The 27694-nt window shown below is 33.8% G+C and overlaps 1 protein-coding gene across 5 annotated transcripts in view; it reads left to right on the top strand.

The window, feature by feature from the left end:
* The window catches only part of CNKSR2 (connector enhancer of kinase suppressor of Ras 2), a 254002-nt gene that overhangs the window by 64111 nt on the left and 162197 nt on the right, over nucleotides 1-27694 (top strand). For all 5 annotated transcript variants that reach the window (XM_081222654.1, XM_081222653.1, XM_081222652.1 and 2 more), the window contains exon 4: nucleotides 10369-10456. In XM_081222654.1, the coding sequence (XP_081078780.1) occupies nucleotides 10369-10456 (88 nt within the window). The remainder of the gene's footprint in view (nucleotides 1-10368; nucleotides 10457-27694) is intronic.

The following is a 27694-nucleotide window of genomic DNA, read 5'->3' as shown; positions in this document are numbered from 1 at the left end:
CAAAACCAAATAGGAAGTAAGTGGTGGTGCCAGGATTCATTCCAGGCACCTGACTACAGAGTTGATTCTCTCCATTGCTATTTACTGAGATCTTTAATTAGAGAAGCAGCAGTGAGGATAGAAGACTGTTAGACAGAGAGACTAAGAAAAAGGAGACACCTAGGGTGAATAAGACGTATCTGACTTCGCTGACCCAATGGATGGTGATGCCATTATCAAAACGGGAGGAACAGGTTATGGTGGAGGACAAGGTGTTGAGTGTTGGCCATGATAGATTGTGAAAAGGTCTTTAGAGTATTGCTGCTCAGAAAAGATATACGGTGGATAGAGATTTGGGAATAGTTAAAATATAGGTGGTAGTTAAAGTCCTGAATACATTAATATGGTGGTGTAAGGAGATTTTTAGAATGGATTCCTCTTATCCTGCTCTATTTGTTTTCCATAACACAAACCCTTCTAACACAGTATGTAATTTACTTATGTGTTATTATTGTTTTTGTCTGACTGCTCTATATATAACGTATGCTTCTGGAGAGCATGGATTTTCATCTGCTTTGTTCACTGCTATCACAATTATCTAGAAGAGTTCCTGTCCTATAGTGGGTGCTCAATAAATTTTTCTGAGTGAATGAAGAGAACTGAGAAAAGGAATGACCTCTGCATACCACCACGAACCGAAGGATGATTAGAAGTTCAGCTTATGGAAAAAAATAAGAAGACATAACCAGACTCCATAGGATAGAATTAGTTGAGAGTGGTGTCACGGTAGCAAAGGGAGTAAAGAGTTTTTTGGTGGGGGGGGGCAGTGTTGATATTTTAGTATTATTTTATTTTTTTCCAACTTTATTGAGATATGAATGATATATAACATAGTAAGTTTAAAGTGTACAACGTGATGATTTGATGCACATATACATTGCAAAATGATTACCATAAGATTAATTAATATAATCTATCACCTCGCATAATTACCTTTTTTGTGTATGTGGTGAGAACGTTTAAGATGGGAATAAGGAGTTTTAGGGAAAAAAAGGAAATGGTCAGTAGAGTCAAATGCTGCTGACAGGTTAGGCAGGGTAAGGCGGAAAGTGTGTGGTAAATTAGGGAATCAGGATATATGTGATCTTACCAACAACAGTGTAGTGTTTTTACTTAGAATTAATGAAAACTGGAATTCTTGGGTTGATTGTGAGTTAAAGGTAAGTGATAACTCCTCTTTGAAGAAATTTTTCTGTGAAGTGGTTTGTAGTTCAGGATAGTTTTGTATAATATTAACTTCTACGTTTCATAGACTCTATCTTTTAGAGGTGTTGGAAAAGAGGAAAGGCAAATGATGTGGGCTACTTCTATATCTGGGAACTTACTTTGCTTCCTTCTCTTCCATGGATTGTATGACTATCTTAACTGCTCCTTGGCTAATATAAATTTCAAAAGGTCCCAAAATCAATTTAAATGTAATAGGATTTTTTTTTTTTTTTTGCGGTATGCGGGCCTCTCACTGCTGTGGCCTCTCCCCTTGCGGAGCACAGGCTCCGGATGCGCAGGCTCAGTGGCCATGGCTCACGGGCCCAGCCGCTCTGCGGCATGTGGGATCTTCCGGGACCGGGGCATGAACCCGTGTCCCCTGCATTGGCAGGCGGACTCTCAACCACTGCGCCACCAGGGAAGCCCTGTAATAGGATTTTATCTATAACTGTGCCAAGTGAAATGTTTACGCTGTTTGTTTTCCTGACAAGTAGCCCAGACTTTTATTAGAGATTGTTAGTGGATGTGTATTTAAGTTATATTTTTATTCCTTTCAAAGAAAAAAAATGTTTTCTAGGTAGCAGCAAGAGCACAAGACAACATTCCACATGCCCTCTTGTTTCAGTGTGTTCTGCAAACTACACAGGAAGCAAAACACATTAATCAATGCTAGAAAAGCCAAAAGAGCACTGTTCTCCATGACCGCTGTTGTGAATCCCTGCCTAAATACATCGTGAAATAGTATAAAAGAACAAAGGGCTAAGTAAGAGAGAGTTGAGTTTCAGCTCTGCCTCTGGCCCTGGGTAACCTTGAACCTTAACCTCTGTTTTTATTTTCTTTTGAGAATAAGGATGTAAGACCTGCAGAATTTGAAGTTCTCTTCTAAGCACTAATATTCTATAAATCATTGACCTTGTTCACCAAAGCCATATGAGGAATATATTTGTCTTATTTCCCTTTACATAATTTCAAAGAATAAACACTAACAAAGTTTGTTGGTGACTTGTAGAATCATGATTTAACTCCCTACCTCTTCTCTGACTAAATTTAGTTAATATTAAGTTCTAGACCAAAACTAATCTGTTTTTATGCTTTCTTTATATAAGGTAAGAATGTATCTTGTCTTTTTTATTTTTGTTTTGAAGAACTTAGAACTTAAGTACTTAATCATAAAAGTTCCATAGAAATTATGTTGACCAAAAATTTTTAATATCTTGATTTGTCATAGTAGATTGTCTTTAATTTGGCGGGTTTAAAATGGTCACTGCGATCGAATATTGCCAAGCATTGGATTTTTAACCTTAGTTTATTCCTTTAGTGTACAATATAATATAATTCTTTAGTTGAAAAATAAAAAATTCTGTCAGTTAACTATGGTTATTTTGATGCCAAACAACTGGCTTAGTTTTTTAAAAATCTGACTTTTGGGCATTAATTTTTTTTTACATTTTGGGGAGAACTTGCATGCACAGCAATATGATGAGTTTATTGCAGTTTTTATTTTATGTCACTTGAAGGGGGAGAAAGGAAAAGAAAGAATAGGAAAAAATCTTTAATTTAGTTCCATACTGAACTAGATGCTTTTCATGTATTGACTTATCGAATTCTCACGAAGCGGGTATCATTATCCCCATTTTACATATGAAACATGAAGTAATTTGCCTGAAGTTATTCACTAGTTTGAAAATTATAATTTGAATCTATTTTTGTTGTGATACCAAAGCCCTTCTTGTTTCTCTTTTATCATGTTCCTTTGTCATACTACATCTCCTTTTGAACGTGTACTAGTTCTTAAGGATTTTGAGGAAGCGATTCTTAGGAACGTGGCGTATATAAACATTTACTTGTACTTTGGTGTTTCTCCTCAAATGCTAAACAAGAATACCACTTTTCTTTTTCTGGCCTTGATACTTCAAATTGCTGTATAGAATTTTTTTATAGAAAAGTTTATTTCTCCCTGTGCTATGCCGCATAGCACAGGGAGATCAGCTCGGTGCTTTGTGACCGACTGGAGGGGTGGGATAGGGAGGGTGGGAGGGAGGGAGACGCAAGAGGGAAGGGATATGGGAACAGATGTATATGTATAACTGATTCACTTTGTTATAAAGCAGAAACTAGTACACCATTGTGAAGCAATTATACTCCAATAAAGTTGTAAAAAAAAAAGAAAGAAAGTTTATTTCTCATTTTACTTAGAAGACATTAATGAGATATCTCTTAATATCATGGAAAACCTTTTGAATGTTTAAGGCAAAAGCATTAGGGTGCTAGGGAAAATGTTTACAAATCACAAAAACTGCAATTTCAGTGGAGCTTCCATTTAAGTAACATTTATTTTCAAAAATTAGCTCCTTACATTTCTTAAATAAAATAAAATCTAAGGCTAACAGAAATCCCCTTTTTCTTCTTATTTTAAATGTTGACTTGAGTGAAACAACAGACTTTCCCAGAGGAAAAGCCTCAGAGGTGAATCACAGTTGGTAGCTTTACTGTTTATTTTCAATTCGTGGTTTACTTGTCTATTTTTAACCTACATCCTGCTGTTTTTCACACTTCATCTTTCTTGCAGTTTTATATGGCTTTGCCAAATCAATCTATACTTGGAGGTTTCCAGATCGCTGTATGTACCATGTTGTACAGTAACATCATTAAAAAATATTCAAAAGTATTATATATAGAAAAAGTTGATTTTGCTATTTATAATGAAAATTTATTCTTTTCTCTCATTTTTAGCATTAATACCTATTTCTAATTGTTCCTGAAATACATTTTAAGATCATTCTGTTTTGAAAGGATCAATGAGATGTCTTTTTATATCACTGAAAACCTTTTAAATGTTTAAGGCATAAGGGTTAGGATGCCAAGGGAGAAAATGTATTCTTTGAAATCTTTTGCTTTATCTACGAAAGTGGTTGAACTAATTTCTTCTTCCATGATATGAAACTATAGGACAAAAATTATTTCTATACCAGGGGAAAATTACAGAGACAAAGAAAACTACCCCAAACACTACCAAATGCTGTGGCTCGTTGTTGTTTGGTCTTATTTCCTCTGTGTGCTCAGTGCTCCAACTTGGCACCTCTTGTTCCAGAAATGAGCAGTGATGTTAGCAAGGCTGTTGTTCATAGAATGCCCCTCAGGCTCAGCAGTGCCAACCTGAGAAACAGTAAGGCCTTCCAGATTTCCTAATTAACTCCTTAGCGTTTCTTGTTAGCTTCTCTTGTTAGCTTCTAATTTGTTTAGGATTTCTGAACCATTAATAACCTTTCCATAAATGCTTTTGTTTGAAAAGAATGTACAACAAATAATTTTTTATAAGGTCAATAACTTTTGCACTAGAAAGAAGTATAAGCATTTTATTATCCATATGATGATTTGAGGATAGTTGTGTAACTTTTAAGATCTAAGTAGGATGATTCCTGTAATGGCCATTTATTAATGAGCCAAGGATTTTATCTTTTTTTTTTAACTTTCTGGCATTAAAAAGTTTTCCTGCCATGAATTTTATTTTCTTTACCTCGAGTCAGCCATGTGTTTTTTTCTAAGTAGCCTGAGCTCCAACTTGGGGTTTCTTTAGACTGAGGAACAAATTCCTCTCTTAATTTTGTTTTGTTTTCACGTTGATCATGTTCAGCTATTCTATAGACATCCATTTCTTTATCTCATTAAGTCATGATTGAGTGTTCATCTTTGGTAACTGACAAAGATTGGAACCTGTCAGCCTTCTTTTATTTATGTATGTGTATAGCCAAAATCATCATCCCAAACATTAAGATGTGCTGGCTAAGAATGGTTCTTAGTGTGGTGATATGTGATTTGCCTTTAAAATGAAAACTTTAGGGAAATTCACTACAAGATAAAATACATGTTTTCCTAGGTATATCTTAGTTTTTTTTCCAGTTTTTTTTTTTGACATTTAATCTTTAGCGAGAAGCTTGTCCCACTTGAAATATGAGTGCTCAGGAAAGTAGAAAACACGCCTTAGAATTCAGTTTGCTACAGGCATTCAGTTATCAAATAGATTTTTCTTTTGGTACATTTTCAAGATCAAATGAGTCTTTTTTAAGATTTTATGGGGAAAATCATGCTGTACTTCATCTCATCACTTTTGAGTGAAGCTTTTAGATTTTATTAACAGACTTTGACCTTTGCAAAACTAGGAACCCAAGCTCTTTCATGCCAGAAGCACTTTTGAATTCTTAATTAAAATGCCAATTTTTATGCTTCAGTGCAGCAAAAATGGTCTTGGGGTGGTTTTTTTTAAATGATGTTTTCCTAGAAGTGCTTATATCTTAACATCTTTTAAAAAATAGTTTTATTGAAGCCTAATTTACATTACATAAAATTTATCCATTTTAAGTTTAATGAGTTTTAATAAATTTAGATATAGCTATGCAATGACTTCAGATTAATTAATTACATGCATTTTGTTCTAATTATCATTATTTGAATTCTTAATGACTCCTTCTGTTTTAGTAAACTATGTTGAAAAATATACCATTTTGGAATAGGAATAAACAGTAGTGGAAGACAGCGCATAATAGACTGCGGTATATAGAATCATTTAGAAAACAATATGCTCAAACCCCTGGAAAAAGAAAGGGTCATTTAATAAGTGGAATTGGGGCACTTGATTATGCCTTTGGAGAATAAATAATGATAGAACACTACCTGTTCACTAAAGTAATTTTAGGCCTATCATTTATTTAAGAGGGAAAAATAAATCCATAAGAAAACTGGAGAAAATATAGACAAAAAAATGATTTCTAGATGTAGAGTTATTATTAAGTATTTTAAAATATGGAATAAAATACAAAGAAATATGCTGTTTGACTTTGACTACATAAAATTGAAAAACATGACTAAGTATAAGGCAGATGACAAACTGGGGAAAATACTTGCAACAAACAGTTATGAGAAGCAGAGGGTTAATGTGTACTGTGTGAATATTACATTTAAATTAAAAATGAAGAACACCAAAATGCAATAGATGAGCCTATAAATAGACAATTCAAAAAACAAGAAACAGAAACTGCTAAGATGTATATACCACAGAATAATTTCAAAGTACTTGAAGCACAAAATGACAGAACTAAAAGAAGAAATAGACAGATCCACAATTACAATTGGATACCTCATCTCCTCTCTCAAAACAGAAAGTAAGGATTAGAAGAGCTGAACAACACCAGATAACAAGATATAATTGATATTTTGAGAGCATTTCATCCAACAACAGTAGAATACAAATTCTTTTCAAGTGCCCATGGAACATTCATGAAGGTACACCATATCTGCATCATAAAACAAACTTCAACACATTTAAAATAATTTAAATCAGTTAGAATCTCTTCTTTAACCATAATGGAGTCAAACTAGAAATCAAACAACACACTTCTAACTAATCCATGGATAAAAGAGGAAATCTCAAGGGAAATAAAAAGAAATATATTGAACAGAATGAAAATTAGAGCAAGTCATAATTTTTGAGGCACGCAGCTAAAGCAATTCTGAAAGGAAAATTTGTAAGCACTGAATGCTTATATCAGAAAAGAAGATCTCAAATCAATTATCTAAGCTCTCATCTCAAGAAAATAGAAAAGTAATTGCTAATCAACAAGCATGGGCGTGAAGTTTTAGTTAAGCAAGATGAAAAAGTTCTAGAGATCTGCTGTAGAGCACTGTACCTATAATTAATAGTATTGTCTTTTACAGTTAAATTTTTGTTAAGAGGTTAGATCTCATGCTAAGTATTCTTAAAAAAAGAAAATTAAAGAAAAAAGAAAGTAGAAAATAAGCCCAAAGCAGCAAAAGGGAGCAAATAATAATGATAAATGAACAGAAATCAATGAAACTGAAAATGGAACCACACTATGTTGAGAAGTCAATCAAAATTAAACGGATAATAAAGGAATACTACAAATAACTCTTTATACATACATTTGACAGCTTAGATGAAATGAACCAATTCCTTCAAAAACACAAAAGCTACCAAAACATACCCAAGATGAAATAGATTCTTTGAATGATCCTGTAACTATTAAAGAAATTGAATTGTACTTAGAAACTCTTTGGAGTAGGGGAAACAAGGTCCAGACCTAGATGATGTCACTGGTGAATTCTATGTTTAAAGGAAAAATAACACCAATTCTACACAGTCTATTTCAGAAAACAGACATAGAGGTAATCCATCCCATCTCATTTTATGGTACAATCATTATCCTGGTTCCAATACCCGGCAAAGACAGTACAAACTTACATGTTATAATCCGCCACAAAATACTGGCAATCCAAGTCCAACCACATATAAATAGAGCTGTGCACCTTGACTAAGTGGGATTCATTCTAGGTAAGCAAGGCTGCTTCAGTACTTGAAAATAAATCAATGTAGTCTACCATGTTAATGTGCTGTAGAATAAAAATCATATATCAGTTAATGTAAAAAAAAAGCATTCAGTAGAATCCTATACCCGTTCATGAGAAAAATTCTCAGCAAAGTAGGAATAGAGTAGTAATATCTCAACTTGATATAAAGCATATATAAAAAGCAACAGCTGACCTTGTACTGTGAAAGACAATGCTTTCCTCCTAAGATTGGGAATAAGGCAAGGCTGTCCACTCTCATCCCTGCTGTTATATCCAACACAGTAGGCCAGAAAAGGAAGTAAAAGACCTAGAGATTGGAAAGGAAAAAATAAAACTTCTCCTATTTGCAGATAATATATGTCTGTGTGTAGAATATTCCAAGATAGCTACAAAACATCTTTTTGAACTAGTAAGTGAATTTGGCAAGGTTGTAGAACATGAAGTCTACACAGAAAAATTTATCACATTCTTGTATACTAGCAACGTACAGTTGGAAACAAAAAGTAAAAACATGGTATAATTTACAGTTGCTCTAGAATTAATGAGATGCCTACATATAAATTTAGCAAAATATCTACAGGATTTGTATGTGAAAACTATAAAACACTGATGTATAAAATCAAACAAGACCTAAATAAATGGAGAGACATACTGTGTTCATGGATTGGAAGACTCAACTTAGTAAAGATGTCAATTCTCAAATCTTCCTGTAGGTTTAATAAAATCCACATAAAAATTACAGTAGGATTTTTTTTATAGCTACAGACAGTATGATTCTAAAATTTGTATTAAAAAGTAAAGGGACCATAATACTTCATCAATTTTGAAGTTTTTTAATACTATTTTAAATGTATAACTTCAGTAATCAAAACTGGTATTGGTGGCAAGATAGACACACGGAGTCCAGAACTTTATGCATATGGTTAGCCAGTTTTTGACAAAGGAGCAAAAGCAATTCAGTGGAGAATGGTTAGTTTTTCAACAAATGGTGTTGGAACACTTGCATAGGCAGAGGGAAAAAAGTGAACCTCGACCCAAACCTCACACCTTATACAAAAATTGACTTAAAAATGAGTCATAGATCTAAAAGTAAAATAAAAAACTTTTAGAAGAAAACTTGAGTTAGAGTCAGGTGAAGATTTCTTAGATATAATGCTAAAGGTACAATCCAGAAAAGAAATTATCGAAAAATTTGACCTCATTAAAATAAAAAACTTTTGACCTGCTAAAGATCCTGTTAAAGGATGGAAAGAGAAGCCACAGACTGAGAAGAAATTTTACAGGTTACCTATTCAACAAAGGACTTGCATACAGAAAATACTGAGAAGTCTCTAAACTCAATAGTAATGCCAAAAATCTAAATAAAGAATGGACAAAGGGCTTGAGCAGACATTTCACTATAGATTATATATGGATAGCAAATATGCACAAGTCAGCATAACCAGTTAGAAAATTATTAGGGAAATATAGTTAACGATTAAATACAGATAATATATAAATAGAGCAAATACATATAACTTTGGGGAAGTGCAAGTTAAATCTGTGATAAGCCTCTACATAGCTATTAGAATGGCCAAAATACATAAGTGAAAAATACGTTTTTTAAAAATGTAACCAATAAAGGGCCTCTCATATGGACCCCTGTGACAATGGGAGGTTCTTGAGTTGTAGAGTTTTCTAGAAGAAAAACAAATTCAGTTTGTAACCAGGAAGCAGTCTTATATAATCATTTATAGTAAATTGCCTTAAGAGTTATCAGTAGAGAGATCCAAAGCACTAAAGTTCTAGTAATCGTGACTAAATTTTTACCCCCATACCTTATTTTCTATTTGTGATTTTGTTTTCTTTAAACTGGGCCTCCCAAATCATATAAGCTTTGGCCCCACAAAAACCTGATTGACATTCATAGACAAGAGAGAGGATAAAGGCTAATGGAAATCCACTGAATTCATTTGGTGGCAAAACACTTGCTTGGGAAGACTGCTGCTGTCTATAACATTCTTGAAAATATAAACCTCATACCAATATATATTATTTACATGCCAAGTTGTTTGAAAAGGGATGTGAAGTGATGTAAGTAATTGATTTGGTACAAATAAAAACCTACTTAAGTTCACAGAGGTGGTATATTAGTGTTTAACTCTGGGCTGTGGAGTCTGGAGTCAGACTTCCTGGGTTTGAATACTAGCTCCACCACTTACTAGTTTTCACTTAACCTTTCTCTACCTCACATTTCTTATATGTAAAATGGTAATAATAATAGTGCCTATCTTGTAAGAGTTGTGAAAATTATTTGGTACATGTAAAACATTTAGAAAAGTAACTGGCATATAGTAAGTCCTTGGTAGGTGATAGCTGTCATTAGACTAGCTCTGAATTGTGACTATTTCAAGAAGACACTGGACTCAAAATCTTACCTTCATTTGAAAATAAACTAAAATGTCTTTGCTAAAGCATGCCTTTTTGGTGTTGTTTTATTTTAGATGTAGTGAAGAGACCTCGTAAGAAGTACGAAAGAACTTTTAAATATTAAGCACTAAAAAAAGAGAAATTTGATGGAAAGCAAACATTTTTCTTGAATTCTCTTCCAAGCATTTCCCTCGATTTTCTTCCTTAAATATGTTCCGAATATTGTTTATCACTATGTAAACTTCAGAACAGTTCATTTCATATTATTCAAAATCTTATTTTAGGCTATTGTATTTGGGGAACTTTCAAAAGCTGTTCCTATTAATCACAGTTTTCCTTTTTCCTTTATAGATCACCATTTGCTGCTGTCACAGACTATTCAGTTACAAGGAATAATGTCATACAGCTCTGCTTGGAATTAACAACAATCGTGCAGCAGGTATTAGCTGGAAATTTTTTCTTCAGTTAATTTATTAGCTATCTCATATTCTAACAATGAGAAGTACTTGTATTTACCAAGAGTTTATAAAATACTGGTTTGGGATTTTTCTCATTCAAAGACAAATGGTTCAAAAGAAACCAAATACATAATTCATTGGAAAACTATGCATATAGCCCAGTAAACAAGAGTTTTATTTATCAGCAGATGTAAAAGTAATCTGAACCTCCAGAGACAGCTTTATAATAAATAAGTCGGTTACTCTCACACTTTTAGTGGGGATGACTAAACTGTATGGCCTTTCACAAAATTAAATTAACCCGTTTGAATAACAATCTGAGACTTTTGCTCTAAGACACCATTAGTTCCTTATTAGTACGACTATAGTTTCATTTATATAGGTATACATACAAACAAGTATACATAGTAGCCTTTAATTATCACCTTAATCATTTAAATGATCTATTTACATGACCCAGTTTTTTTTTTTTACTTTGAATATTATTTAAGCCAGGGACTCCAAATCAAACGTGTTCAGTAGTGCAGCAGCTGATATAAATATCCTGGCATAACATATGGAGAAATGGTAGAGGAGTGAATTGACTAGTACATATCCTGCAAAAATTTGTTTAAATCTAATAACAGGGCTTCCCTGGTGGCGCAGTGGTTGGGAGTCCGCCTGCCGATGCGGGGGACGTGGGTTCGTGCCCCGGTCCGGGAAGATCCCACATGCCGCGGAGCGGCTGGGCCCGTGAGCCGTGGCCGCTGAGCCTGCGCGTCCGGAGCCCGTGCTCTGCAATGGGAGAGGCCGCAACAGTGAGGGGCCCGCGTACCGCAAAAAAAATAAATAAATAAATAAATAAATCTAATAACAAAACACATCTGAGAGGTGTGAGGCTAGCAACCACCACTCTGTGTAAGCCTCATGTCAACCTACTGCTGCTACTTTCTCAGGGTGCCATTTTTTGTTAAACTATCCAGTGATGCAGAAATAGGGAAAGCAGAGGATAAAATGTGATGATACAGAAGATTATTGGAGAAATTCATGATTTAATTTATCCTTCTACTCCCTGTCGTTTATGACGAGGGCTAATTTTCTTATATTGCCTGTATTTTCTCAAATAAGAAATTTTTTAATACAATCTTAAATGTTTCAATATATTTTCTGTTGTACCGTATAGATTTTATTAGCACCATTTCTCTGAAATTGCAGGTTTATAGAAAGGAGAGTAAGTTTATGACTTTTAATTGTGGAATACAGCAGACATTCATCAGGATTATATCGTAGCAGTAAGAAAGTCAGTAACTCACTGCTGTTAGTCACAAACGTGGATGAAGATGATAAACATTTTATCAGCCTTGAAATGCTGTTGTCTCACTACATGTCTTCATATTTGTTATCAGTAAATTTTATTTCTGAAAGTCATAGATTTCAACTGGATATTAGGGAGAAGAGTGGCATTTTAGGGCAAAGGTCAGCAAACGTTTTCTGTGAAAGGCCAAATTTTAAGTATGTAAGGTTTTGTAGGCTTTAATGATATAGGCTATATGGTGTTTGATCCAACTATTCAACTGCAAAAGCAGCTGCAGACAATGTGTAAGTGAAATGAATAGACATGGTGATGTGCCAATAAAACTTGTTTTACAAAAACAAACAGCAGGTTGAATTTAGCCCTGGGCCACAGTTTGCTGACTCATGTTCTAGGGTTATGCTAGTCCAGTGTGGTTCGTGGGCCAGTAGCATTATCATCACACAGAAACTTGTTAGAAATTCAGATTCTTGGCACACACTCCAAATGTACTGTGGGGAATGCCCAGGAATCTGCATGTTTACTAGTTTTCCAGGTGATTCTGGTTCTCATACACTGTTCTGGGGCATAGGAATGAAAGAACAATAATATAATCTATGGGTAATTTTTCTTGTAGATCTGTATTGTCAGTGACATTTCTTCAAAAATATGTTTTCTAAAGCTGTTTTTTTTTAAGCCATTAAACTTGACCAGAGATTTGAGATGTGGATAATAGACTATTAGTTTCTTCCCTTTTACCATGAGAGAAAGAAATTTTCTCTGCTTTAAGGATACCTACTGCACAGTATTTGTATGATAATCATTCATAGCACATTGGATATGTGTTCAGTAACAATCTATATGCTGACAGTCATAATAATACAATAATTATTATTATCCGCTACATGACAAGATCTGTGATAACTATTATATGTATTACTTAGGATTTTCATTTATACATGAGACCCAAGATAATTGAAATACTGTGGAATTAAATGGGAGAATTGAGTTTATTTTTCAACTTTTTAAACATGAGAAACTCATACGTATTGTCCATTCTATGAGAATACAATCCAACTGATGTCACCTTCTAAAATAATGTCATTTCCATGCATAATTATGACAGAAAGTGGGTGTTTTTAATTTCTTATGTCTCCTTTAAACATCTGGATCTGGATGGCCAGTTTAAGGTTAACTTTTGAGTAATTGGCCCACTCTTTGTTGCCTTGTAAACAAAGACTGCAATTCTAAATGGCAACTCTGATAAGTTTTCTTGAAAATCTTGAAGGAGAATCAGGTGTATTCATTTTCACTGAATTCATTCATACTTAATGTTTCCCATATCAAAAACAGATAAACAAAGTGATCTTTAAAAAAATTACCTTTCTTTTAACTTTTACCGTAGAGTGAAGTCAAAAATGGAAAGTTTTCTATGTTTAGAACTCACAGGTTCCAGAACATACCTCTGTCACGCTAACCTTCAAATGTTACATTACGAATGGCTGAAATGATTTTCAGTGACTTAAAATTTCCTGTAGAGGCATGTGCAGGGGTGGAAGTGCAGTTTTTGTAAGATAGGACTAACCCACCCATTCTGCTATTTTAAGAACCTACCATCTAAGTAACAAGTGATGCAGTTTTTGTTTCCAGAATATATGAACACCTGCTATAGACATCTACTTAATAGAAAACATATGCCATTCTGATATTGCCCTCAGAGGCTTGTTCATGCTCACAACAGGACCTTTTAACAGCTGCACTGTTTGGCTCAACATTCTCTTTAGGAATCTTACGTCAAGGCATAATGGGTTTAAGTTTTGCTATTTACAGATCAGGAAACATTAGGTAGAATAGAGAGAGAGATACTTTTACAGATTGAACTTTAAGTACATTCTGTCTTGACCAAATAATTGAAATACTCCAAGTATACTGAGGACGTAGAAGGACTTTCTGTACCCTCGACCACTGTACACTCTGTTTTGAAGAGGATGCCTTGCCCTTCTTGGGAAGAGGATGCCTTGCCCTTCTTGGGTAACAGAAACATTACCCATTTCTGTTTTTTTAAAGTTCAGTAGCTCGTAACATTTCTCACAGTTCCTTCTACCTCACCCTCATTTTCCCATCACATGTCCTGTTCCATGTGTCACCTTTAAGATGCTTTCAAACAGAAACTTCTCTGTATATGGGTGTTCTTGGTTCTTGCCTTGCCTACCCACTCCCAACATGTTACCTGACTTGATATCTTAATTCACTTACTTTAACCAGGTCTTTTATGTGGTACCTTAAAGGAAATATTAGATGTAAATTTCTCTCAATAAAATACATCTTCATGACATTCTGATTTAATCTACTTATAAGTATAGAATGGATCACTTTCAGACTAGTCATCCCAAAGCCCAGCTCCAATTCTGTCGCTTTCAGCAATTTTCCCCTAATTTCCAAATTGATTATAAATTCCTCTCTTTGGATTTCAAAGGACTCCAAGTAAGGTACTAAGATAACTTCAGTTTTATCTTTTAGTACTCGTTTGTATCTTAATTGTACTCCAGTTCATGTAGATGAGTTATTATTGGTAAAATAGATCTTGCAGTTTCATCTTTTTATGTTGTGAGGCCTCCTCAGAACATGTCCCATATATCTTTTTATCGCTGCCTGTCAAAATTATGCCCCATCCTTTAAGGCCTCTAGGAAATGCCACCCCACTCATGAAACTTTCACTATTTCTCATAACTGTTTGTATACCCCCTACTTTGACCATTTATATTTAATCAACCATGGTTGATGTGGTTGGGATTAAATTAAATATACCACCTTGCTCTTTGTCTTCTATGTCTCCAATCTGGTCTTTGCTCTTTTTTCTGTATTAATTATTTTTTATGATTCCAGTTTGTCCCCTTTGTTGACTTATCAGCTACAATTGTTTGTTGTATGAGCAAAGGTAGAAATCCCTTAAACTCACTTTACATGCATTTTACATCTTGCCAGTTATATTCTGCTGTGAATCATAATTATCTGACTTCCACTAGACTGTTACCTTCTTGAAAATAGGAACAATGTCGTGCTCATTACTTACTTGTTAAAATAAATTGACCTGAGCCCCAGTTACCCCATGTGGTTAGCACATACTCACTTATACTCTTCCAGAAAAATCTAGAATTAAATGCTTAAATCATTACTTATTTTTATTTCAACTCCTGTGTAAAAGCTGCAGTTCTGTCTCCACTACTCATATAAAGAACCCCAGAGATATCCAGAGATACCCATCACTTTACATCTCAGTTTATTCATTAATTAAAATAAAAATATTGATCCTCATAACCATTTTCCAGTGCTAGAATGAAAGTGAACAAAACTTCTGAAACACTATGCTGTTACATAACACTAACAAAATATATTTTTTTAGAGGAAACTTAATTGTAGGCATGATATGAATGTTTGTAAATCATCTCTTAAATAATCTATTATTTTTCTACTGTTGTGTGATGTCATATCTTTGGGACCAAGTCTTTCTGGGCTCTGTGGTCTGTTGCTACCTATCTTGGCAATAGGAATGAGGATGGTAATTAAAATGATGAAATAAAACAGTTAAGTGTTTGCTTCTTGATGATGAAACTACAGGTGATTTTAGTTTATTTAGACTACGTTTCTGTATTTTTCAGATTTTCTAAAATGAATTTGAGTTATCAGAAAAACATAAAATGAATGCTATGTACATTGAAGAAATACTACTTTCAGTTTGATGAAAGAGCACAGCATAGATGAATACTTATTATATTTTAAAATAAATTACGTAGTTTACAAACAGTCAGTGTCCATCTAATGGTCTCATTCAGCCATTAAATACACACTAATCATCTCATTCACTTGGAATTGTATGCAGTATCTAAAGACAGAATTAAACTTAAGCTGCCAGTAAAAGAGGCCAACTTGAATAAGCAAAGTGTAGATTTAAAAAAAAATATCTAGGGCATGCATTTATTACCAGGCTTTCAAGAAATCTCATCTGAACAGTTATGATGATAGTTATGCTTTGAAATATGCTGTACTTCAAATTATTTTCACTCAACTTTAATTATTTTTATTCCCTTTGAGCAAGATGAGATGATCAATATCTAAAAATAAACTGTCACAAATAGCTTTTTTTCCCTTCTTAACACAAAGGAGTGGTACTATGGAGTAAGTGGAAAGTGCTTCTTGATATTGGCTATTTATATTTAAAGTAATGCAAACATTAGAGGAGAAAGAGAAATTTCTTTTAACAAGCTCTGTTTGGAAGAATCGATTTAATCTTACTGTATCTGTTTTTCTTATTTCCAGATGTGATGGGTTTAGACAGTTATAGTTGAAGTCTTTTAAAGAGATTCTTCCCCCCAACACCTCTTCCCCACATAAGATATAATAACACATTTGAGAAAAAAGGGAAACTGGTTTTAAAATCTTAAATGGGAAGAATTCTCACAAAGAACTGAAGCTTCAGATACTTAGAGCACTGTCAGCACCTGAAACAGAAAAATGAGACAGGTACCCACGCACTTCTTGTCAGCATTGAAATAATTGCCATGATGCCTACCCTAATGAGTATCAGCTTAACCTAAAATTATTCTACTGCACCATTTAAAATTTTTTCCAGTTCAAACACAAAAAATGATTAATTAGGTTGTCACTAGTTAAGAAATGGGTGCAAAAGTATCGGTTTGCAAGGTGAAACTTTGGTGGAACTTAGAATACTTGGGGCAATGGATGGAGGGTGGGGACAATGAGTACTGGGAGATTTGAGGCTTAGCCCTGTTGTTTCATGAGCATTTCACCTTGGACAAACCATCTATAAACAGAAATAATTCTATCTATTATTGTGAGATCAAATTAGATGTATTAAAAATGGTTCACAAATGTGAAGTGAAAGACAAAAGTAAAGTAATATTAATTATAAAATGGATGAGAAAAAGACTTGATACAAAGAACTAGAATAAGAAGTGTGTTTTAAATAATAAATGTACACAGATTTTTTTCTCCATTTGGTGTTAGTTTTCTTCAGCTGCATATACAGTGAAGGAGATACTGAGAGAAAAATTTCAACATGTGAAACATTTTAAATCAGATTTTGAACTGTTAAATGCAGAGTGAAAACTTCCTTTTTTGTTTATTGAAAAATTTTTTAAATTTAATTTGTAAGTAAACTTTTTATTTTGAGATAGTTGTAGATTCACATGCAATTGTAAAATGAAGACTTTCTTTTAAAATTCAAGTTCTGCTGATATACTCTTACCTGAAATGGTCCCTTCTAAATTATATATTATAAAATGTTCTTGTGTTTTCTCATGGGCTTGCTCATTTTTCACCCTTTTAAGACTCATTTTTCCATGTCCTTGAGTTGAGTATCACTGATTTTCTGGATAGTGTTCGAAACATACTTCTTTCCCTTACCATTCGCAGCTTAAAGTTAGAAAAAAAAAAAAAGATCAATAGTCTTTCACCTAAGATGGTTATAAATAATTTTTGAGAAGAAAAAATACAAAGAAAAGAGAAATTTTAGAAACCTTTCTAAAAACATCAATCTATTTTAAATATGTGATTTTTACCTACTGCATGGTCAACAATTTCCTTTCCCACCCTCTAAAATTTGAAGAAAAAGCATGTACTGTTCAAAAAATTTTAACTGAGAGAATCTTCACCGAGAACTGGAAGGTTTTTTAGATGTTGAAAGAGAGCTTATATGGTCCTAGCTTGTATTCGTTCCATTGATGTTGTATGCCATCTGTGTAAAGGTTTGTATGTAGCACACTCTATACTCCTCTAATTATTTTCTATATTTTTTAAAATTATAAAAGCAGTGTAATGTGCTTTATAGAAAAATTTAGAGTAATGAAAAGAAAAAAGCATTGTTTGTAATCTTTCCACCCAAAGAAAACGCCTGTTATCATTTTGCTTGTTTTACTTGCTATTTTCCCTGTTTTCATCTACATACACATGTATATTTTCACAATGGTCTGTTTCATTTAGTATTGTGCCATAATTTTTTAAAATTTTACTGCATAGTTATTAGGTCTTTTGTCCTTTAAAAAGTTTATAAAATAATAATACTCGTTAATTTAAAAAATACAGAAAACTATAAAGAAGAATAGTTACTGTCATCCCAGCTTAAGCACCAGAAACAACTGTGCCACTGATTTGGTCTTTCCTTTAATAAATGTCTTTACTTAAGTTGTTATTCTGACTTTATGACAGTTCATTTGTTTGATTTTTTTCCCCATATTTACCTGTCTGATGTATTTTGTTCCTTTCTAACTCTTTGTTCAAGAAAATTGAAAAAATAGTCTTCAAAGGTCAATAGTGGAAATGGTTCTTTTTGATGGACATCTTCCTCTAAATTATGTGTGTGTGTGCTTTCTAATCACTTTTGTTACCTTTACACTGTTTTAAATACATATCAGTAAAAGTAAACTATTTATGAGTTATTCTTTAAATATACATTTTAAAATAAAAATATAAGTGAACATATTGAGTATATAACCCTTTTTAAAAAATATTCCTGCTTGAATTTAATCTAACCTGTTTTATCTTAATCGGGTTGTTATTTACTCAAGGTACATACCCAAGAGAAAATAAGAGCTTTTTTAGGACTTAATTGAACTGGTATTTGTGGTTTAAACTGTTAGGGTGTGTATTTTTAAATAGTAAAAAATTAAAATAAAAGATTACAGAATTTTGTAAAAATAGCCTTAGAAATGATTTTTTATATTTTATTAAGGATTTAAGCAAGAAAATTTAGCCTATGAGTTTATTGACAATAGCTTTACTTTATTATTAATTATTAATTATTAATTAATTATTAATATTTTACTTTATTATGTTTTATCTATATGAATATTACGTCCTTTACCTTCCTAGTTGACACTTTATATTATTTACTCTTACCTTTTATGGCAAAATAGGTTAGTGGGCTTTGACATAAAGTAGATCTGAATTCATTATGGCTCTGCTCTTTACAAACTGTATGAACTTGGACAGATTACTTCATATCTCTGATAACTCTGTCTTTATTTGTAAAGTGGATCACCAACCACCTTGTTGGATTATTGTAGGTGAACTTAAGTGACTATTGGAAATTGATCTAGTAGTTAATGATCTGGCATTTTAGTGGGAGATTAATAAATGGAAATTTTAGTTACCTTGTATAGCAAAAGATCTTTGGAAACTCTAAGCTCAGTTAGTTTGTTGTTTCACACAATTTAAAGGAGTGATTCTCTGCTTACTTTTGGTACTGAGTGGCAATGAAGAAAGACCTGTTTCTACAATGAGTGATTTTTTTTTTAAAGAATTTTGGTTTAATTTCGGATGCTTTTTAGAATTTAAGGCAAATTGGTAACTATATATGCTTCATATTCTGGATGATATTTTGAAATGTCCATGTTCAAATGGAATACAGAAATTAATTTTGGTTACTTGTGAATTTGCCATCCCTATCCACATATTCAAGCAACCTAGAGTTGAAAATAGAAAACTCAAAACCTGTAAAGGTAAAAGGCTAGTGTATAATAAATAGTCAGTCTTACAGAATGTGTGTTGTAAAAGGGATATTAAGATTCAAGTAGTAGTGAAATACATGTAAAGTTCTAAAATGGGGATATAAATTATACTGGGGTAGGCAGGCTATATTCTGTGGTTCATGTAGTAAGTATTAAACCATATGAAAGCTCAGCCAGGATAGTCTGTCATTCATCTCAAGCACAGCTTTAAATATTATTTTTGCTATATTTTCAGGGTTAGTGTTTAAGCCTTCCTGAATCAGACATTCTAGGTGACCTGAAAAATGGACTTGGGCTCTTGGGATTTGAAACTGGTACATTTCAGACCAAAAACGAGGACAAACTTTATATGTAATTTTTAAACAATACGAATTACATTACTTAGCATACCCGTTGAAGGCAATATGAAAGATACTGTTTTTTTATTTTATATTTAAGCAATATATTTTAGTTCAATGCTCAGTCGTTTAAGTTTTCTTCAGTTGTTTCGGTTGATGATGAATAAGCAAAGCCATTATCTTTTTAAACTTTTCTTATAATCCTAACGTAATGAATCAGGAGTTAGATATAGAACTATTAGGCATAGTACCCAGATAGCTTGAGGACTTTTTTTCTGAAGACAAATATAAAAGTAAAAACATATAGAATTTGCAAAGCTGAGATTATGCTGTGTGTATATGCCTGTATCCCTTTGAAGGCCTAGAATATAGCATTATAATCAGAATAGATATAAATACACAAACAGAGAGAAAGAGAAATCCTTATTCTTGATGTTAAAAAAAACCATGATTATTGGTAGCTGCAAATTTTCTGAAGGCTCAGACTGAGAGGTAAAGAAGAGTGATGAAATTATTACATGATAATAAGACTTTAGGAAAGCATCTTTCTGACACTTTTTTTGTGAAAAAAAACTTTAAAACTTACTATATATTATATAAAAATGAAATAGACTGTTTTTATAGGCTTATTCTTTTACAAACCTAGACTATATTGCATGTTATCTGAGCATCTTACCAAAACACTTTTAAAGATGTAGATAGTATCACCATTAATAATAACAGAAGAACTAGATATGTGGTGTAGTATACTAATCAAATTCTTTTAGATAGCAAATGACAGGATACTGTTTCTCAGACATCTGTTTTGTCACTATTACATTTCTAAATTTATGTAATATTATATATATACACAAAAGAATGCATGTCATATATATGTTATGAAGCATAAGAATAATCAGATAGTCATAAATTGGCCATTTAATTTAATAACTAGAACATTACCAACATTTTCTTAGTTATAACTGTGCTCCTCCCCATCTCATTACCCTGCCTCTTCTCAGGGTGTTTTTTTTTTTCATAAAATAGTTGCATACATTTTCTAAACATCTCATTTAGTTATGCTTGTCTTTGTGCTTTATAAAAATAGTATCACTCTGCATATTACTTTTTTCACTTGATGTATTTCTGAACTCATTCATGTTTTGTTTAGTCACTGTAGTTCATTCACTTTCACTTCATATAATACTTAATTGTGTGTATATACTCCAATGTGTATCCATTCTCCTGACCATGAATATTTGAATATATACTCACATTTAATTATGTATGTAGGAGGGTAATTGCTGACTTATACAGTATACACATGCTCATCTTTACAAATGTACCACATCCTGTTCTCAAAGTTTTATTGCTTATTTATGTAATGTACTTTCATTGTCTTCCTACCTTCTGAATTACTATATTTTGTCTTATTATGCAGCTCATCTTTTGAGAGGCTTTTAAAATTTTCTCACAAAGACTCCAAGAAGATAGAACTTTTACCATTATTGCTATATTATATATAAGGAAACAGATGTAGAAAGATGGGTTAGGTGATTCTTAACCCTTGTAGGTGGTCAGTTTTTCAGAAGAGAATCCCTGATATGCTCCCATTTGTAATGTACTGTGATGATTCTTTTTTTTTTTTTTTTTTTTTTTGCGGTACTTGGGCCTCTCACTGTTGTGGCCTCTCTCATTGCGGAGCACAGGCTCCGGATGCACAAGCTCAGCGGCCATGGCTCACGGGCTTAGTTGCTCCGCGGCATGTGGGATCCTCCCGGACTGGGGCACGAACCCGCGTCCCCTGCATTGGCAGGCGTACTCTCAACCACTGCGCCACCAGGGAAGCCCTGTGATGATTCTTTTTAAAGAATCAAGCCAAAAGTAATACTAATCCATTTAAGAAAAGATTTGCAGTGGTGAATGCAAGTTGTCTGCCTTTTGCACCTCTGTGTCTCCAGTGCCTGGCAAATAAATGTCTGTTGAAAGAATGAAAGGATTAATTTTTCCCTTAAAATTTCACCTAAAAAAGGGTTACAGGATTTTAAATGTAGCTGCTGTAACTCATTCTGATGCTGATGAAAACCTGAGAGAGAACTAAACAGAAAATAGTTTTTTCAAAGTTGATAAAATCCAGATATATCATGATTATTACAGATACAAAATTAGTCCTTAAAATTTTAAGGCTGCTTTTTCCTATTTCTTCTCATTTTAATGCTTGTAACTCCAGGGAGATGAGTTGGGAGAGACAGTGGTGATGGCACCAGTCTCCTTGTGAAACTCGTAATGAGCTAGTGAATTGGGGAGGGGAGGGGAAAGGAATTATTGTGGAGAGGATCAGAAGCTTGGAGGGGAGGGCTGGTTTTAGAGCTAAAAAAGGTTCCTATTACTGTCCAGTCTGCTTCCCACCCTCTCCAAATAAATCCATGTGTGCATTTCCGAGTAGCATTTAGAATGCTTTTGTAGCTTAAAAATTCCAATTTTGATCTGGTAGCAAATTTAGAAACCTGAGCCCTAAAGGAATATAGAACATGATGTTACTGGACTATGCAATGCCATAGCAGGAGTTATCAAAGTACCTAAAGGGAAAAATCAAAAGGTTTGATTAGGTAACTTTATTGGTTCTGGTTCTGCAAATACTTTCTTGTGTATCTTGCTCTTATTTAAGTGCTATCTGCAAAGTTTTTAATGCCTTTTGAAATGTCTACCCTAGCACTATTCAGCAGTTATTAATACCGTAACTATTAATTTCCTTTTCAATGTCTCACTGTTTTCCACAGCCCTCCTCACGCCACTAAATATCTCACTAGGCCTCCTGTTTCCTCCCATTTAAAATGTCTGCACAAATGTTCTCCTGCCCTGTCTCCCCACAAAGATTCTGAACTGCCTTTTAAAATTGAAATGTATTCGGCCGTTGGCTCTTCTGTTCATCTTTTTAACCCCTCCCTCAAACCATATCATCTGGATAAATCCTATTCCTTATGACATTTAAAAAGTATTAGCAAGAAAAAAAGGGCTATATAAAGTGTAATAGGCAGGCAATAGTATCATTACTATTTTGAGGTTGGCAAAATGCTTTTACAACATGTTATCAGATTTGTTCCTCACAATAATCAGGTGAAGTAGGTAGACCAGATATCATCCCAATTTTGTAAATGAGTAAATGGAATTTTAGAGAGGGACAGTGACATAGTCAGTTAGTGACATGGCGAGGACTTAGTTCCAGGTGCTTTGACATGGTTTGTAATACTTCTTGCTCATTGTTTCTCAAGTTGGGCCTCATCTTAGAATCAAGTAAAGAACTCTTTATTTAAAAACACTGATATCTGGGTCCCATCCAAGACCTATTAAATTAGACTCTCTGTGGTGGGGTTGTAATCAGTATTTTTTAAATGATACCTCAGTTGATTCTAATGTGGAGCCAAAGTTGATAACCACTGTGTTATAGCCACACTTTACTGGTTTAGTATGAGATGAACGTGAGGTGGGAAGAAAATGTATGTGATCAAGAACAGTGTTTACCAATGGTTGGTCCATGCACCATGATTCACCCAGGGAAGCTTGCTAAACATGCATATTCCCTGGGCTTCACCACAGCACGGTATGAATGACTGAGAACTATGGATCAGGAGGTTCAACTATTGATAGGTGATATCAGCCCAGAGCCCACACTTTTATAAAAGACACTAGTTAAAGTTTTGAATTTACAACTGTAGTTATCAATTCATAGTCTATCTGTGCTGTACATTGCATATCCAAAGGGATTAGACTTGTCCTTTGAAACATCAGATATAAATTATTAACAAAATTGGTCATTGTGCATTTGTAATAAGGGGAGAACCAGTGCTAGAAACTAATGTGGTGTCAACAGACAGAGGCAGGAACTAGAGTTACTAAAACAGGAAGGAATAATAACAACATTTTTAGCATTTATTGTGAATCATATTATGCCTTACATGGATTATATCATTGAATCATTACACAAAATCTATGACATAGATTTTCATACTTACATAAGATGAACGCAGCAAATCAAAGAAAATATAGAGCTAATAGTTATAGGCACTGATTTTCTGAGGCATTTTGCCCTGCTGCCAAAGTAGTTTTTAATAACCCAGGCCTCTTGAGTTGGGTCAGAATAACCACCAACATCAGATAGGTAATTCAGATTAAATTAGGCCCTAACACAAGTGAAATAATGGATTGAAATTGTAATTGATAGTGGCAGGTTGAAGAACTAGTCAGAATTAAGTAATTAGGACAAGTGAGCATGAATCAAACTTTAAAAAATGAGGCAAAAATTCTCTAAAATACAAGATGGGAAAAGACTAGATTTGCATGAAGGTAGCAGAATGTAATCTGCGGTTAATTGTGAATTACATTGTGTGAGGAGTGATATAGCACCTCATATTTCCTGAAATGAAGAGGTACAGTATGTAAAATTCATAGAATAGTTATTGCATTAAACTCTGCGTTGGTTAGGTCTTCATTTGCTTGAGTGTTCTATTTTTCCCTCTTTTCTTTTATGGAGGATTGTATCAGTCAAAGTAAGCTAGATTATGCTGTACTAACAACCTGAAAATGTTAGTGGCTTTTAATAATACTCATATCCAGTGCTCATGTTCCATGTCCATCCTGGGTTGCTATAGCTGTTTTCCACATCCTCTTCACTTCAAAGCTCAGAGTAGCCACTTCTTGAACACTGCTGGCAGAGAGAGGGAAAAGAGAGCATGGTGAACTATGTACTGGTTCTTAAAGTTTCTGCATGGAAATAAGACATAGCACTTTGGCTCACATTTTGTTGAACAAAGTAAGTCATAGATCCATGGCCAACATCAGTGGCTCCAGGAAGTTTATTTTTCCCTTAAAAAAAGAAAGTATATATTTAGAAATCATAATACAAATCTGCTACAGTAACGAATCTCTAAACAATTCCAGTATAGCATTATACTAGAATTTTAAGGACAACAATGTTTATTTGAATATAAGGAAAGAGACAATAAAATTAGGTGCTGAAATTTTAAATATCAAGAAAACAGCTTGGTAAAGGTTGAATTTGAAGAATTTCTTCTTTTCCCTCAATAGTGTGTTTGTATGCATGTGTGTGTCTCTTGGTATTTTAAGTATAATCTACTGGAATATGGGGTGGTAGGTTTGGTGGGAGGGGGAGACTTCTCGAATCTTTCAAAGCATAAAATTCTGCCTTATAATCACTCAGTGTTATGACTAGGAAACACTAAATGGATACTGATTCTGTGTAATATCTATTTTGAAGGTGTACCACGTTAAGCCTAGATTTGAGCTAGTAGTATTACTCGGACAATTTAGTATTTGCTAGGATTTAAATATCTTATCATCATCAGTGATCTATAAATATTTATTGAGTGCCCAGGTAAGTGGCACTTTTTCATATGTTGGACACAGTTACTGAAAAGAAATGGTTTCATTTTGTCCAAGAAAGTGCATTCTAAGTAGGTAAAAAGGACAAAGATACATGAGCTTAAGGAATTTTTTAAACTAATACTTAGAATTTGTTTCACATATACTATAACTTTCATTTATTTTCTGGCAGCCAAGTGTATGATCTTGAATTGAAGAATTAATGTTTAATTTATATGTTTATTTGTAATGGGGTGTGGTATTTATCTTTGCTTGAACTCTTTAGCTGAATTTGTCACAAGGGAAAAATTGTCTCCCAATTTTAGACCCTATAGATATTCTTTTCATTGTGATATATTAGATGGTCATTGCAGTAAGTAACTTGAACATGTGGAAGCTAGAGAGACTTACAAAGAAATTTTAGCTTCATTGAATGAATATAAAATTCTTGATATCTTTTGCATAGTATGAATCTTCATGCTGAGAAAGGCCCAATTATTTTTGTTGAAAATATCTGCTGAGACCATGCAGATTAAAGTTTAAAACCAAACTCATGTTTAAAGTTATTTTAAAACTGTGAAACTCTATTTTTGTACAAAATAGGAGTATGAAGAGACTAAGTGTACTCTACTGGTTTGTATAGCAGTTAGTTTTGTTTTAAAAATATGGCTTTAAAAGTTTCATTTTTTTACACCTAACCTATAAAACCAGTGTTAAATATTTACTGTGGAATATGAAAATAGAGAATCAATGGAAGAAAATAATCATAACTGATAAATTCACATTTTATTTATAGAGTGTACAGAGCACCTTGAGAAATTAAGGAGACAGTGCAGTTGAATATAAGATTCCTTCTTTGAAAATATTGACAATCTAATGGGAAAGACTAAGACTAACAAATAGATTACTGTTGGAAACATAAAATATGTACAGTTAGTAGTTATCTGATTGGCCATTCAAAATCATTTAGGTCTTGACTCAAGACATGCAGAATAAACAAGCTTGGTTCATAATGGGAATTAGCTCATTCACTGCCCCTTCGGGTTGTCAAAACAAAGCTATTAAAGTTACAGGATCACAATCTCACTCTAATGAGTTTTCTAGTCAATGGTACATTGACTTGACATTTTTACTTTTTATGCCTTTTGACAGTTCAATCTTGAAAAGCCTCAGTGGTTTTTGGATTTGTTGGAGAGCCATTTAGATGCTGAAAAAAACAATCAGACTCACTTCTGCTTGTACCCCCAAGTCTCTATATGCTAAAAGATTCGTTTCCACACCCATTCAACTGTTGGAACATTAGTCTTTCATTGTCAATTGGAAGGCAAGAGTGATTAGAGTCAAATGGGGTTTAATTTTAGATGACCTCCTGGGGGAGAACTGGAGCAGAATTTTGAAGAGGAATATGATCCAAGATGCAGAAGAATATGGTTATGTTCACCAACAGAAAGACTAAGATGGCCTCTAAGGTCGTGCCCACCCACACATTCTCCTCCCATTCTTTGTTAATGGCACTTTTTATATTACAACTTGTAACCTTGTTTAACCTAATGAAAATCTTAGCCAATTCTTTTAAAAACTGGTCATTTTTAAATTTCAACAGATACCATCCTTCATGAACATTCTTCTTCTCATTCCAAAATAACATCAGAAAGACAAACAAGTATGTGGTCATTGAGTCAGTCACAATGGTGAAGGGATTGCCAAGGAGGTAGTTGTGGGGTTATTGTACCTCTGCCTTGTTTGCCAAGAACATTTATCTGAAATTAGAATTAAACTATGGTGTTTTGATAACACGTTCAGGAAGGATGTCGATGCCCGTCTATTCACCGTGGCCATTCTTCTTTGCACTCGGGACACTCAGTCAGCTTTCTGTCTCTGATGAATCTTAATTTAGTTTGGACTTTTATCTTTCATCCATTGCAAATCTTTTATCACTGGCACTGCTTTCTCTGTGCCCACAAAGCTATGTGATGGGTACTTTGGATTCATTTTCATGCTTTTCCATATATTACCTTACAGAGAGAATTGGGGTCATTGTACTGTGTGACTACTGTCGATGTCATAGTAGACTGGAATCTGCCCTTTGCTGAAGGAAAAAAAAAAAACCTGAAGGATCTGGTTAATGACTGGGAATTAAATCCCTTTATGTTTTCTTCCCAGATATTGCTTTTACTGTTATTTGTTTCTTGGTAAATGGCTTCTCCAACTGTTGGATGGACTATAGTAGATTTCTCTAGACCTGCACTGCTGTCTAACATGGTAACCACTAGCTGCATGTGGCAATTTTGGGGGTTTTTCTGGCCGCACCTCACATCTTGCGGGGTCTTAGTTCCCCGACCAGGGATTGAACCTGGGCCACGGCAGTGAAAGTGCGGAGTCCTAACCACTGTACTGCCTGGGAATTCCCTGCATGTAGCAGTTGAAATGTAAATTTAATTAAAATTAAGTAAAATTATAAATTCAGTTCCTCATTTGCACTAGCCACATTTCAAGTGCTTAATAGCCACACATGTCTAATGACTATTGAATTAGATAGCACAGACATAGAATATATTATTATAACTCTATTATCACTATAAGTTGTATTAGATATGTCTCTGTAACACCACTTTCTCCATTTACTCCTGGCCACACAACTAACTCTTCCTCCATCTGGCTCTTAAACATAAGCATTGTCTGATCTTGTCCTTAGCTATCTTCTCACTACACATATTCTTTTTTGAT

This window comes from Mesoplodon bidens (assembly GCF_964165515.1).
Source record: "Mesoplodon bidens genome assembly, chromosome: X".
NCBI lineage: Eukaryota > Metazoa > Chordata > Mammalia > Artiodactyla > Ziphiidae > Mesoplodon > Mesoplodon bidens.
The sequence above is the reverse complement of the archived record's forward strand: the minus strand, read 5'-3'. Positions and strand labels throughout refer to the sequence as shown.